At 48.0% G+C, this 15952-nt stretch overlaps 1 protein-coding gene across 1 annotated transcript; it reads right to left on the bottom strand.

The window, feature by feature from the left end:
• Positions 1–9114: 9114 nt before the first annotated feature.
• Positions 9115–12246, bottom strand: Prr13 (proline rich 13). The gene is made up of 4 exons (XM_041669217.1): positions 12123–12246; positions 11286–11324; positions 10718–11070; positions 9115–9673 (listed from the first exon to the last, which is right to left on the bottom strand). The coding sequence occupies exons 2-4, from the start codon at positions 11302–11304 to the stop codon at positions 9626–9628; spliced, it is 420 nt and encodes a 139-aa protein (XP_041525151.1). The 5' UTR covers positions 11305–11324; positions 12123–12246; the 3' UTR covers positions 9115–9625.
• Between the last annotated feature and the right edge of the window lie 3706 nt (positions 12247–15952).

Here is a 15952-nt window from a genome sequence, read left to right as displayed (position 1 = left end):
GGAAGGGGAAAGAGACCCCGGGGCGGGTGGAGGGCGGCGGAGGGCGGGCGGGCGGGCGGAGGGCGGGCGGGCGGGAGAGGGCGCAGGCTGCGGCTGCTCCGGCTGCTGCCTCTGCTGGTCTGGGAGGGGGACGGGGCGGAGCGGGCCGCTTTCAACCCCGCGCACCCTTCGACCCCGGAAGCGCTAACCGCCCCGGGGGCCGGCGAGTCGACTGCGTCGTCCACACTTTCCCCACGCGATGCGGACGACCTTCGCGGAGCCTAGAGCGGCTCCTTGGACGGCGTCGGCACCAGCGAGACAACGGCCGGTAACTAGCGGCGAGGTCCAGGATAGAGCGGCAGCAGAGACGTGCGGAGAAAACTAGTGGCCTCTAGCGGGCGAGCCGGAAAGCTCAGGCCTAAGTGAGAATTGAGGTGGCCATCGCCATGGCTCAAGAAGAGAGGAAAGGAAAGGATAATCTAATCTAGTTGTTTAAAAAAAAACAGAGAATAGCCAGGCTGAAAGTATCACACAAAATGCTTACTCTAAAAACAGTAATCCCGTTTAGTAAGAAATAAAAGCATCACTATTCTGCCCAGAACACTGGGTCAGGAAATAAAAATGATAATGAAGAATTGAACTTAAGAAAAATGTTCTTGCCACTTTTCGAGACACGGTTTCTCTGTGCATCCCTAGCTGTCCTGGCACTCGCTTTGTAGACCAGGCTTCGCAGAGATACACCTGCTTCTGCCTCCCTCCCAAGTGCTGGGATTAAAGGCATGCGCCACCACCATCCCGCAGTTTCTTGGTTTTTTAACATTTTGAAAACCCAGAATATTGCACACTCCTCAAGACAACTACCTTGGTTTCGTTAAAAAGGCAATAAGCTTTTTTTAAAATGTTTATTTTAACTCACACGTATGGTTTTGTTGTCTGCATACTACATGTGTGCCTTCCAGAAGAGGGTGTCAAAACCCCTGGCACTAGAGTTACAGATGGTTGTGAGCTATCATGTGGGTGCTGGGAATTGAACTTGGGTCCCTCTGCAAAAACAGCAAGTGCTCTTAACCCCTGCGCCACCTCCCCAGCCCACAGAAAAGGTTTTTAAGAATATCTTGTGTGTGTGTACAAACTGAGTGTGTGTGCTTCCACCACAGCAGGCATGAAGCAGGCAAAGGGTGACTTTCACCAGGAGTCAGCTCTTCCTTCAGCCAGGCAGGTCCTGGAGATCAGACTCAAGACATCTGGCTTAACGGCAAATGTCTTTTCCATCTTGTAAGTCATCACAGTGGCCCTTCCTTAGAGCTGAAGAGATGCCTCCGTAGTTAAAAGCACTAACTGTTCTTCCAAAGGATCTCACACTGTATAACTCCAGTTACATAGGATACAACGCCCTCTTCTGGAATGCACAGGCACTGCATGCAAGTGGTACACATAAGTGGCAGGCAAAACACACATTTAAAAAAGAACAGCAAACCAGGCAGTGGTGGCGCACGCCCTTAATCCCAGCACTCGGGAAGCAGGAGCAGGCGGATTTCTTTTTTTTTTTTTTATAATTTTGTTTTTTAAGATTTATTTATATGTATACAACATTCTGCCTCGATGTATGCCCGCATGCCAGAGGAGGGCGCCAGATCTCAGTACAGATGGTTGTGAGCCACCATGTGGTTGCTGGGAATTGAACTCAGGACCTCTGGAAGAGCAGCCAGTGCTCTTAACCTCTGAGCCATCTCTCCAGCCCCGCAGGCGGATTTCTATTTAAGTTCGAGGCCAGCCTGGGCTACAAGTGCTAGTTCCAGGACAGGCTCCAAAGCTACAGCGAAATCCTGTCTCAGAAAACGATAGATAGATAGATAGATAGATAGATAGATAGATAGATAGATAGATAGATAGATAGATAGATAGATGGATGAAACAAAAACCAGGTAAAGCCGTCAGGAGTGGTGGCACACGCCTTTAATTACAGCACTCAGGAGGCAGAGGTAGGTGGATCGCTGAGTTCAAGACCAGCTTTGTGGGGCTGGAGAGATGGCTCAGAGGTTAAGAGCACGGGCTGCTCTTGCAGGGGTCCTGAGTTCAAGTCCCAGCAACCACATGGTGTCTCACAACCATCTGTAATTCGATCAGGTTCCCTCTTCTGCCATGCAGATAGAACACTGTATACATAATAAATAAATTTAAAAGAGTATAAAGCTTTAAAAAAAAAAAAGACCAGCTTTGTCTACAGTTCAAGAACAGGACTCTGTAGAGAGACCCTGTCTCGAAACAACAACATCAGAAAAAAAGAAAAAAATATCTTGCCATTTGACCAAGAGTAAAGGGCAGAAAGGAAAGGAAGTAGGGAAAAATTAAAAGCCCCAGAAGAGGGGAGATGGGGAGAGAAAAGGTAGAAGGGAAGGAGGGGGGACTTGGGGAATCAGGAGAATTGGGATAAAGGAAAGGTGGATAGGGGAGCACGGAACCACAATTCTTAGTTAAGGGAACCACTTTAGGGTGAGCAAGAGATTTGACCCTAGAGGGGCTCCCAAGTGCCCAACATGAGGTTCCCAGTTAGTTCCTTGGGCAGCTGAGGATTGGGAACCTGAAATGACCCTATCCGAGAGCAATACTGACGAATATCTTGCATATCATCATAGAACCTTCATCTGGTGATGGATGGAGACAGAGACAGAGACCCACACTGGAGCACTGGACTGAGCTCCCAAGGTCCCAATGAGGAGCAGAAGGAGGGAGAACATGAGCAAAGAAGTCGGGACCACGAGGCGTGCACCCACCCACTGAGACAGTGGAGCTGATCTACTGGGAGCTCACCAAGGCCAGCTGGACTGTGACCGAAAAAGCATGGGATAAAACCGGACTCTCTGAACATGGCGAACAATGAGGGCTGATGAGACGCCAAGGACAATGGCACGGGGTTTTGATCCTACTTAATGTGCTGGCTTTGTGGAAGCCTAGCCAGTTTGGATGTTCACCTTCCTAGATATGGACGGAGGGGGGAGGACCTAGGACTTACCACAGGGCAGGGAACCTGGACTGCTCTGTGGACTGGAGAGGGAGGGGGAGAGGAGTGGGGGGAGGGGTAGAAGGGTGGGAGGAGGGGGAGAAGGGTGGGAGGAGGGGGAGGGAAATGGGAGGCTGGGAGGAGGTGGAAACTTGTTTTTTGTTTATGTTTTTTTCTTCTTTTCTTAATAAAAAAAAAAAAAGGGCATATACAACCAGCTGCTTTCCAAATACCAGTTGAGTAGAATCAACTGTACCCCAGCTTCCTCTTATAGAAATGACATCATCCACAGCCTGTAACATTCTAATACAGACAACAAATTTCTTGCATGTCAGAGAACCACTTTGATAAACAGAAATAATAACCTGGTGACATCTTTAGATAGAAAAAAAAAAAAAAAAAAAAGCCCCAGAAGAAAAATCAATTAAGGAGCAAGTTTGTGTCAGAACTAACCTGGAAGCTTAGCCTCAAGATTTTGCAGGTGGACCAGTCAACCTGGTGGTGCCCCAACAACTAGAATGCAGTCCATGAGGTCATCGCCCTATTGCATAGGGCGAGACAAAGATCTAATGGTTGTATCAGACCTGGCCAACAGCAACAACCAACTTTGAGAGAGATGCAGGCCTGGGGTTGGGTGAAGAACCTTGATTAGCATGCAAGGTCCTAGGTGTAATCCCAGACACAGAACAGGGAGGCAGGGTCGACAGTGTGTCTCAGCCGGTAAGTATACTTGCTGCCAGGCCTGAAGGCTTTGGTTTGATTCCTGGGTCCCACATGGTAGAACAAGAAAACCAATTAGCCCTTATTATCCTGATTGCCACACTTATGCCATGGCATGTATACACACACATTAATAAAATAAAAATAAACGTATTTTTTTAAGAGAGGGATGGCATGGAAAGATGGTTCAGTGGTTAATAGCACTAGCTGTTCCTCCAGAGGACCAGGTCCCAGCCCAGCACCCACACGGTGGCTCCCAATCCCCTGGAACTACAGTGCCAGAGGATCATACACTCTTCTCTGTCCTCTGTAGGTACCAAGGACGCACACGGTGCACGGAAGTACATGGGTTGTTTGGTTTTTTGTTTGAAAGCAGTCACTGCTCTTGCCCAGGCTGTGGTTTCTGGCCTCAGCACCCTCATCAAGTAGACTACAAATCGCCTGTAACTCAGTTCTAGGGGATCTAATGCCCTTTCGCCTTCTTGCACACTTCATGCAAGTGGTGTACATAAATTTGTGCAGGCACATACACATAAACAAAATACATTTTTTAAACAGAAAGATAAGGGGAGAAAGGAGATAAAGAGGGTAAGGAAGAGGAAAAAAATTTAATAGTACTTAGTTGTGGATCAAGAAAATCTTCAAGCCGAGCAGTGGTGGCGCATGCCTTTAATCCCAGCACTCGGGAGGCAGAGGCAAGCAGATCTTTGTGAGTTCGAGAGTTCGAGGCCAGTCTGGTCTACAAGAGCTAGTTCCAGGACAGGCTCCAAAGCTACAGAGAAATTCTGTCTTGAAAAACCAAAAAAAAGAAAAGAAATTCTCTAAAGCAGCAATGAATGAACTTGCCTAGAATCACAGAACAATGTACTTATCTATGGGAATTATTTCAGCCAGCCAGCAAACTGAAGGTTTATACCATAATTCATGATTCCTAAAGCAAAACATGACATCTTGTATTTTTTTAACATTTGATTTTCGTTTATGTACAGGAGTGTTTAGCTGTGTGTGTGTGTGTGTGTGTGTGTGTGTGTGTGTGTGTGTACTATGTGCCTTGTGCGTATAAGACCATCTGAGACTCTGATACTGGTGTTGTTTATTTGGAGACAGGATATTGTAGCCATGACTGTCCTAGAACTCATTCTGTAGACCAAAGGCTGGCTTTGAACTCAGAAGAGATCCACCTGCCTCTGCCTCCAGAGCACTAGGATTAAAAAGAGCATGTGCCTGTCTTGCTATGGTTTTCTTACTGAACAGTAAGTATAGCAAGATTTACACTAAATAAGTGTGGAAAAGGATAAGAAATCCACGAGGTCTAAAAATACAAGCTCAGTGGTTAGAGATGGCTCAGCAGTTCAGAGCACATACTGCTTTGGCAAAGGACCAGAGTTCAGTTTCCAGCACCCAAATCAGGTCGCTCTCAATTACTGTACCTCCAGCTCCGGGGGATCTGAATTCATGTGCGCACACACACGATTTCAAACTGAAAACTTATTTAAAGAATGAAAACGTGGGGGCTGGAGAGATGGCTCAGAGGTTAAGAGCCATCCTGCTCTTCCGGAGGTCCTGAGTTCAATTCCCAGCAACTCACATGGTGGTTCACAACCATCTGTAATGAGATCTGGCGCCCTCTTCTGGCCTGCAGACATACATGGAGGCTGAACACTGTGTACATAATAAATAAATAAATATTTCTAAAATTTAAAAAAAAATAAAAATAAAAATAAATAAATCTTTTAAAAAAAGAAAGAAAGAAAACGTTTGAGAACTATACCACCTTTGGGAGCAAGGAATGATGCCCAAAATAGGGGTGCAAACACAATGCTTTCAGGGGTCAGGCCACTGATGGAAGTGAGAAGCTCACAGAGTGAGGAAGACTGGAGGTGGGACCCACTGATACGAGGCACAACTAGAACTTACATCTTTAGAGATGTAAACACGTGCTAGAGTTTCAGCTGAAAATCTAAATCTTTAGGAAATGATTGACAGCTAGCAAGACAGCAGTCCTTCAAATGCCTCCAACCTCTGCTCACTGTCGTAGTTGCTCATATGTTAAGACTGGCAAGCAAAGAGGCACTAGGGAGGCAAAGGCAGGAGAATCAAAAGTCTGAAGCTAGCCTGGCTACCCAGCAAGTTTCAGGTCAACCTTAAGCACTTAAAAAGACCCTCTCTCAGCCGGGCGGTGGTGGCGCACGCCTTTAATCCCAGCACTCGGGAGGCAGAGGCAGAGGCAGAGGCAGGTGGATCTCTGTGAGTTCGAGACCAGCCTGGTCTACAGAGCTAGTTCCAGGACAGGCTCCAAAGCCACAGAGAAACCCTGTCTCGAAAAACCAAAAAATAAATAAATAAATAAATAAATAAATAAATAAAGGCAGGTGCTCTGTAAGATTGAGGCCAGCAGGTGGTGTCCCACACCTGTGATCCAGCACTTAGAGTAAAGGCAGGGGCTCTGTAAGATTGAGGCCAGCAGGTGGTGTCCCACACCTGTGATCCAGCACTTAGAGTAAAGGCAGGGGCTCTGTAAAATTGAGGCCACCCTGGTCTGTCTCATGAGTTCCAAGACAGCCAGAGCTACATAACAGACCCATTTCAAAAACAAACAAACAAACAAAAAAGCAGGGTTGGGAATGTATTCAGATGTAGAGGCTAACATGCACAAAGACCTCACTTTCCTGAGCACTCACAAGCCAGCCAACCTCGCCAAAATGTGAGCTAGGGTTCAGTGAGAGACCCTGTTTGTTTCAAGGGAATAAGGTAGAAAGCAACAGAGGAAGACTCCTGAGATCTTACTCTAACCTCCAAATGTGGTGCACTAGAACCATGCCCACACACACTTAGACTGAGATAGCACTGTAAACAGGCAATGTCAGATAGCAAAGGACACATAAAATAAAAATAGAGAAGATGGTTGAACTGGCTACGGTAGTATTTCACATTTAGTTCCTGTATCTAAAAAGCTGAGACAGTAGGAGCATAAATTCAAGGTCAGCTAGATTATAGAAGAATATCTTGTCCCAAAAAAAAACCAACCCTGCAGCCAGGCATGATGACCCGTGCCTGTAATCCCAGCACTCTGGAGACAGCATCAGGGAGATCTGTTCAAGACCTGCCTGGCCTACATAGTGAGTTCAAGGCCATCAAGAGCTCTATAAGAGCATTGGGAAAATCAAAACAAGTGGCCTCGGTGGGTCTCAACTACACAGGAGCGCTGCCTTCTCTCTTGCTCTGCACACAGGAGCACTGCCTTCTCTCACACTGCACACAGGAGCACTGCCTTCTCTCTCACTCTGCACACAGGAGCACTGCCTTCTCTCTCGCTCTGCACACAGGAGCACTGCCTTCTCTCTCGCTCTGCACACAGGAGCACTGCCTTCTCTCTCGCTCTGCACACAGGAGCACTGCCTTCTCTCTCGCTCTGCACACAGGAGCACTGCCTTCTCTCTCGCTCTGCACACAGGAGCACTGCCTTCTCTCTCGCTCTGCACACGGAGCACTGCCTTCTCTCTCGCTCTGCACACGGGAGCACTGCCTTCTCTCTCGCTCTGCACACAGGAGCACTGCCTTCTCTCACACTGCACACAGGAGCACTGCCTTCTCTCTCGCTCTGCACACAGGATCACTACCTTCTCTCTCACACTGCACACAGGAGCACTACCTTCTCTCTCGCTCTGCACACAGGAGCACTGCCTTCTCTCTCGCTCTGCACACAGGAGCACTGCCTTCTCATGCTGCACACAGGAGCACTGCCTTCTCTCTCACGCTGCACACAGGAGCACTACCTTCTCTCTCACACTGCACACAGGAGCACTACCTTCTCTCTCGCTCTGCACACAGGAGCACTACCTTCTCTCTCGCTCTGCACACAGGAGCACTGCCTTCTCTCTCACGCAGCACACAGGAGCACTGCCTTCTCTCTCGCTCTGCACACAGGAGCACTGCCTTCTCTCTCGCTCTGCACACAGGAGCACTGCCTTCTCTCGCTCTGCACACAGGAGCACTGCCTTCTCTCTCGCTCTGCACACAGGAGCACTGCCTTCTCTCTCGCTCTGCACACAGGAGCACTGCCTTCTTTCTCTCACTGCTGGGACATGATGCTTATTGCTACCTATCAGTTTCACTGTATCTGGGGTTGACTATGAAACCCAAGCAGTTGGGTGCACCTTTAAGGGATTCCTTTTCTCCTCATCATTTATAATGGGAAGATGTACTTTTTCTTTTCCAGGATGGCCTCAAATTCAGAGATCCACCTGCCTCTGCCTCCCAAATGCTGGACTAAAAGGTGTGCACCACTACCACCAGCCCCACCGCTACCCAGCAAGAACCATTTTTAATCCAGATCTTTTGAGGCATGAAGATCCACTCTTAATCTGGGCCACACCTTCTGGACAGATACAGGACATGGAAGAAGGAAGCTCTCTCTTTGACTGCTTGCTCTCTGACAAGTCCATTCTTCGCAGGCATTAGAGCCTTCTTCTTTGGGATTCTGTTGTATACTGAAGACCATTCAGCTTCATGGGCTGAACAACTCTAGATTCTTGGGATCTTCTGTTGGTAGACAGCAATTGTTGGATATAGACTAGCTGGACTAAAACTGATAAGCCAATTCTAATAACTGCCATAAGATCATATATATCTTTTTCTGTAAATTCTGTTCCTCTAGTATCAGGATATCCTATGCCCCCTTCTGGCCACCACAAGAACTGCATGCACATAATGCACACACATAACATGAAAACCAAACACATTAAAATAAATTTTGGGTTTTTTTTTTTTTTTGAGACAGGGTTTCTCTGTAGCTTTGGAGCCTTCCTGGAACTTGCTCTGTAGACCAGGCTGGCCTTGAACTCGCAGAGATCCGCCTGCCTCTGCCTCCTAACCACCACCACCTGGCTAACTTTTAAAGTATCTTATTCAGTAGATTAAAGGCAGAGCCACAGATTGCTCCCTAAAGTTGATAAAGAACCAGAGACTGATGACGTCTATGATAGTCTGAGCCATCTCCTTTAATCCCAGCACTCAGGAGGCAGAGGCAGGCGGATCTACAGAATGAGTTCCCAAACAGCCAGGGCTACACAGAGAAACCCTGTCTCAAAAACAAACAAACAAACAAGAAAAGATTAGTATAGTGTCCTCCTCACTGAGGCACTGGCCTCACTCGGTTGGTGGAAGCGCCTGCCCAGCAGGCACAGACTGAGTGCAAGCCCATAACCGGGCGCGTAGCTCAGCTAGTGACCCTAGCACTCGGAAGGTGAAACAGGAGGACCAGTACAAACAGTAACCTATGACTACATAGTGGAGCCTGGGCGGTGTGAGACTCTCAGAGGAAGAAAAAAAAGGGACACACTTTAAAGGGTAGGACCAAGAGTAACCAAAGGAGCCTGGGGTGTTGAGCCCAGTCAAGGTGATGGCACAGGTGAGCAGAGCCAGGAGAGTAGCTTTTATTTGGACTGAGAGCCATCTGAGATAACATTTAACTAAGGAACAGACTAGGTTCTAAAAGAGCTCTTCAGGGAAGGGGACTCTGGTCCCCAGCAGCTCTGCAGTGCCCGCTGCAGTCAGCAGGCCTGCCGCTCCATCCCCTCGTGTGCCAACAACACAAAAATACAGGTTCCCATCATAAATTTTCACAGACCCCAGTCACAAGCATAAAAGAAAGTAAAAAGGATCACGTGGTGCAGATTTAAAACTGTCTTCACCATCCTGGAAAGACAGTTCCCCCGCTGACCTCGCCAAGTAGAATGATGGCAAGAGGGCAAAGGCAGCTTCGCCAGCCCATAGCCGTCTTCTTCCCCTTCTCCCTAGACAGCCAGGACCGACAGCAGGGGAAGCCACAGGCAGGTGTGGAGCAGGGAGCACAAGATGACAGCTGAAGCTCGATGGGAGAACAGAGCTGCTGAGACTCGAGGGGAGGAGGGTCCAGCCCTGCATTCAGTCAGAGTCGCTGCTGGAAGAGGAGGAGGAGGAAGAGGAGGAGTGCTGCAAGGGGAGAGGACACGGTGTCAGATCCAGGGCCGGTCACTCCAGGGCCAGTCTGTGATGCCCCACCCTTTCGCCCAAGTATCCAGGAGGCAGGAGTCTCATCCCATCCTGTCCCATAACCAACACAGGAATAGATCAAATTGTCCTCATCTGCCGCACAGAACTAAACATTGCCTACAGATTAGGTTTCTCCACACCTAGGTGAGGGCAGGAATACTGACTAAATCAGCGTAGCACAGCTCTAGAAAAGAGCCGCTACCTTATAACCCCTGTAGATTAGCTGCAAGAATGGGCAATCACAAACTAGAATCTATACACCTAAGAGAGGGTAGAAACGGCAGCTGTGGGGTTATGCTGTACCTCTAGGCCTGACCAAGCAGGAAGGTGGGAGAGACAGAGAGCTGAAGGGCCCGTACAGACAAACTTCCACCTACCCTAGAACATTCTAGAGCATTTCCAGGGTCTCTCCTTCACTCCCCACATCTCTACCAAAGACCTAGGATCAGGAACTAAAGCCCCAATCCACAAAGCAAACATTGAGCATAAAATCTAACTGAAGCTTGGAGACCCAGGTCTGCCCTCTCCTTCCCAAGTCCTCAAGGAAACTCCCTAAGTAATAATTAGTATCCCTGTGAAAGGAAGATTAAAATCCTCTTTTACCCTAGGTTTTGTTGGGAGGCTGGGCCACAGAAGGAATACTTAATACCCTGGAATGCGGAAGGAGATAAAGGAAACCATGGAAGTAAGGCCGTGTTTACCCTTCTGATAATTAATATCTGTGGTTTTGCTTTGTCAAAGACTGAGTCAAGTGACAATGACACAGCCTCCGTGGGTGTGTCCGACCCCAAAGGGATGGGGGGGTCCTACACTGCTTCACTTTTCAGAAGTAAGAGAGACCTGATGCCTCGATATTATTAAATTCCTCTCAGGAGGATTCCTTTACATAAAGGAAAAGTCATCTTCCATGCCCACAGGTCACGAGCCCCCCCCTGCCCCCGCAGCCCCGCTCACCGTCCCCAGCCAGACCCAGAGGACACCGACCTTTCCATGCTTGTGTTTCTTATGCATCTTTTTATGAGCTTTCTTCATTTTCTTCCGCATCTTCTTATCTATCACTGTTCCTGGGCCGACCATGCCAGGAGCCAGAGGAATCACAGGGCACATGCCAGGACCAGGTGGGGGGTACGAGGGAGGGCAGGGGCCCGGGGGTGGGTGTCCTGGATATCCTGGTTGTGGCACAGTAGGGCAAGAAGGTTGGCACGGAGGGAAAGCTGGGTTTCCCTGGGGAACTCCAGGAGGACAGGGGCCAGGAGGAAAGGCAGGATTGACATGTGGTGGACAGGCAGGATTGGGACCTCCTGGGCACACAACTTGGGGTGGATATGAATTAGGCCCTGGAAAAAGAACCAGAAAATAAAGATTAGAACTATCCAGAACCTCTGTCAACAAAAATCAAATTTTACTGCTTTTCTTAACACTTAGGAGAAGGAAAAATTGGCAGCAGTGGTCCAAGACTTCGATTTTGCTTAGGGAAGGGGGAAGCTGTAGACACAGAGCCTGCCTGTTCCATTGCAAAATGGGCTGGGTAAGACAGCCCCCAGATACTTACCAGCATTAGGGTTCCACATGTCCAGATGTTAGCTCCAGCCTGGGAAGGAAAAGAGGCAAAAACTGAAAGTCCCGAAGGGGAAAAGGATTTTCTAGAGTCTGAGCCCCACCCTCCAGCCTCCACCTCACAGAGGCTCTGACTAATAGAACCACTATGGCGGAGGTGCACACGCCTTTAGTTCCAGCACTTAGCAGAGTCAGGTAGAAGTCTGTGAGTTCAAGGCCAGCCTGGTCTACAGAGCGAGTTCCAGGACTGGCTCCATAGCTACTGGGAAACCCTGTCTTGAAAGAAAAAAGGGGGAAAAAAGGAAAAAAAAAAAAGGCAAGTTCCAGGACAATCAGGGCTACCCAGAGAAACTCAGCCTTGAAAAATCAAATTGGATAGATAGATAGATAGATAGATAGAAAATCCTTCCTCTTTCCAGCGCCCCAGTAGCCTTCTCTAGCCCAGGGTCAAAACCTTAGAAATTCTATTCCTAGTGTCTCTCCCTCTTTCACTACCTTAATAAGCCACACCTCGAGACGCCTAACTGTCTCCGGCACTCATTTCCCTCTTACTGGAAAGGTACTGGAGGTCTTTAACCATCCTCTTAAACTCCAGACGCCCCAGGACACTCTGAGAACCCTTGGCAGGGAGCTTAGAAAAGGACCCCGCCCTGGAGCAACAAGGGGAAGGAAGCTCCAGATCCTCAACCTTAGATAAGGACACACACACACACACACACACACACACCAAGAAAAGGCAAACGGAGTTCCTAGTTCCCAGACACAAACAGACCCTTAGCTCCAGTTAAGAGGAAAGAAGGGAATTAGGGAGGCCAGATGCCCTGTCACCTACCGAAGACAGAAGACCGAAGACCGCCGGACTTACTGCCTTTCCAGTCTGAGTTCAGACTTCCTGGTCACCCCTATTCATTCTATGCTTCTGCACCGCCCCTGTGACCTGGTTATAGGGTCACTCGGCATGATGATTGGAGAACTGACTTGTCAGTCGCTGTGGTCCAGCTAAACTAGGAGGAACCCGTAGCTCTAGCCGCGAGGCGGAGCCTTTTGGTTTGCGTGCGTGAGGAACTGCAGACGCTGAGAAGTACAGCAGAAAGGCTCCTTAGGGCGGAGCCACGAGAAAAGACCCTGAGCCACCAAACTGTCTTTGGGTTACTGATTTATTTTTTAAAATTTAAATTTATTTTTCATACGTATGAGTGTTTTGCCTGAATATATGTACGTGTACCAAGTGTCTGCTTGATGACGGCGGAGGTCAGAAGAGGTCATCAGATCCCCCGGAACTGGAATTGCTGTTGTGAGCTGTGTGTGGATGCTGGGAACCCAACTGCTCTCGGGAGTTAGGCATGAGAAGCAAGTGCTCTTAACTGTTGAGTCATCTCTCCAGTCCCTGTCATTGGTTGCGGTTATAGACCAGTGAGTAGATTAGGTGTTGTTTAAAAAGAAGAAAAAAGGTGCAAACCTAGCTTAGTAGCGCTTGTCTGTAACCTTGGAAAGTGGAGGAGAATCGTAATTCAGGGCCAGAGGTAGCAGCTTCTGGTGGAGTTTGAAGCCACCGCAGAGCGGTGGTGGTGCGCACCTTTACTCCCAGAGCTCCAGAGGCAGAAGCAGGCGGATCTCTGTGAGTTCGAGAGCTTGGTCTACAAATCAAGTTCTAAGATAGCTAGACCTACAAAAAGACACTCGGGCAAGGGCAGGGGAGAGCAGGGGAGGGGAGAGGAGGGGAAGAGGTGCAGGGTGCTGCCGGGGGCTCAGTCGCAAGTCTCAACATTGCCGTCCTGGGAAAAGCAAAGACACACTCTTTTTTTTTTTTTTTTTTTTTTTGGTTTTTCGAGACAGGGTTTCTCTGTGGTTTTGGAGCCTGTCCTGGAACTAGCTCTTGTAGACCAGGCTGGTCTCGAACTCACAGAGATCCGCCTGCCTCTGCCTCCCGAGTGCTGGGATTAAAGGCGTGCGCCACCACCGCCCGGTGCAAAGACACACTCTTGAAGATTTCCCAACCTCTCACAAAACTCCCCTGCTTGTCATTTCATTGCTCTGTCCTCTGTGCGGTTGTTTGGAACTTGCTCTGTAGACCATGTTTTGGCTTTTCTTTTCTCTTTCTTTTAAAGAATTGTTTATTTATTATGTACACAGTGTTCGTCCTGCATGTATGCCTGCAGACCATAAGAGAGCACCAGATCTCATTATAAATGGCTGCGAGCCACCATGTGGTTGCTGGGAATTGAACTCAGGATCTCAGGAAGAGCAGCTGGTACTATTAAACTCTCAGCCATCTCTTCATCCCCGATTATTATTATTTTGGTTTTTTGATGCAGGGTTTTTCTGTGTAACAGCCCTAGCTGTCCTAGAATTCATTCTGTAGACCAGGCTGGCCTTGAACTCACAGAGATCCACCTGCCTCTGCCTCCCGAGTGCTGGGATTAAAGGCGTGCGCCAACGAGTCCAGCAGTGTGTGGGTGTTTTGCCTGCACGAGTGTCTGTGCACCATGTGCAGGCAGTGCCTTCAGAAGTCAAAAAAGGGCATCAGATTCTCCTGGGACAGAAGTTGTAAGCTGCCATGTGGGTGCTGGGAATTAAACCTAGGTCTTCTGGAAGGGCAGCTGTTGCTCTTAACTACTGAGCCCTCTTTCCAGCCACATAAACACTTTCAATGGCTGGAACCCTTTCATCATTATTTTAAAACGATGCGACTTTACACACATTCTGACCTTTTCCAGTCTTTAGTTTCCTCTTATGTACGGGAGGCAAGAGAACTGTCACAGAAAACACAAGCAGGCTGAGCAGTAGCATAGTACGACAAGATATTGTTTGCGGAAGGGGGGGCTGGGTTATGGAGACAGGGTTTCTCTGTAGTTTTGGAGTCTGTCCTAGAACTTGCGCTGTAGACCAAGCTGGCCTCGAACTCACAGAGATCTGCCTGTCTCTGCCTCCCAAGTGCTGGAATTAAAGGTGTGCACCATCACCATCCAGCTTGGTATAACCAGATTTTAAAGGTTATTCTGAAAGGGACTGGCAAGATGACCTACAGGTAAAGGCGCATACTGCCAAGTCAGACAATCTCAGTTCCACCCCCAGAGCCCACAGGACAGGAGAGAACAGACTCCTGGAAACTGTCCTCTGACATGCACAACTCTGACCTCTAGAAGTTGAGAGGATAAGGCACGAGGATCTCAAATTGAGGTTGACCTGGACTACTGAACTACACAGCAATCCAGGCTATGACTGAGACTTTGTTTCTTAATAAAAAATAATAAACAAACAAAGTAGTGTTTTGCTTAGGAAAGGAATAAGCATAAAATAAAGGGATTTATCAAATTATCATCAAAAAGAAGGAGAAGAAAATAGAGAGAAAAAAGCCGGGCGGTGGTGGCGCACGCCTTTAATCCCAGCACTCGGGAGGCAGAGGCAGGCGGATCTCTGAGTTCGAGACCAGCCTGGTCTACAGAGCTAGTTCCAGGACAGGCTCCAAAGCCACAGTGAAACCCTGTCTCGAAAAACCAAAAAAAAAAAAAAAGAAAAAAAGAAAATAGAGAGAAAAAAAAAAGTAGGTATGGTGGTCCAAACCTGTAATCCCAGCACTTTGGCGGAGAAGGCTGAAGGCTCAGGAGTTACATGGGAAGTTTGAGACCACCCTGGGCTATGTGAGATTCTGTGTATAAAACAACTACATCTGGAATTAACTAAAACCCAAAAATTGATACATCTATGTGGGATTTTTGCTTAATTTGAAGTAGGTAGATCCAGATCTAATCCAAATTTCTAGGTTAGAAGTCTCACCTTGAATCTGCGCCAGCCACACCTGACGGAAACAGTGAGGGTGGAGGAAACGAAAGCTCTCGCTCTTTGCCTGTTTGCCCTCGCCTTGCTTGCAATGCAAGTACATTCCTTCACTGGCTTGAGAGCCCTTCTCCCAGATTCCAGCGGAGATGTCCCGCCCCGTAGACTGAGCAACTGCTACATTCTCGGACTTTCTGTTCACAGCCAGCCATTGATGAACTGCAGCAATTCTCTTTCTCTCTCTCTCTATATATATATAGATGGATAGATAGATAGATAGATAGATAGATAGATAGATAGATAGATATCCTATAAGTTCTACTATGCTAGAGAGCCTTGAGTAATAATACATTAGGGTAAAAGGACATTTTACTCTTTTATTTTATTTTTTATTTTTGGAGACAGGGTCTCTCTGTGTAGCCCTGGCTGTCCTGGAACTCACTCTGTAGACCAGGCCGGCCTCAAACTCACAGAGATCCTCCTGCATCTACCTTCTGAGTGCTGGAATTAAAGGCGTGTGACACCACCACCTGATGGAAATTTTACTCTTAATGTATTGAATCCGAAGGAAAACAAGTACATTTTAAAAGAAGCGCTTTTGAAATTATATGGAATGCTTCACAAATGTGTGTGAGGCCAGATGAAGGCATTAGGTACCCTGAAACTGGAATTAAACCTCCTAATAGAAGTGCTGGGAACTAAATCCTGGTAACTGAGCCATCTCTCTCCAGTCTCTGACTTTGAACCTTTGATCCTCCTGCTTATGACTCCCAGTGAGCACCCGCCTCCACTTTCCCTGGTCCTGGGAGTGTGAGCACACTAGGGATAGCACCCAGGGCTTTGCATATGCTCTGTTGACACTTGACAGTGCACTAAATCTCCATC

This window comes from Microtus oregoni, unplaced genomic scaffold (genome assembly GCF_018167655.1).
Source record: "Microtus oregoni isolate MIOR12 unplaced genomic scaffold, Mior012 000019F_ref0000042, whole genome shotgun sequence".
Lineage (NCBI taxonomy): Eukaryota > Metazoa > Chordata > Mammalia > Rodentia > Cricetidae > Microtus > Microtus oregoni.
This window is presented reverse-complemented; position numbering and strand designations above follow the sequence as displayed.

Excerpts from the sequence above, each read along its gene's own strand:
- Prr13 (XM_041669217.1), bottom strand. Across the intron at positions 9,674-10,717 it reads AGAAACACAAGCATGGAAAG|CACTCCTCCTCTTCCTCCTC; the intron begins GTCGGTGTCCTC and ends CTCCCCTTGCAG.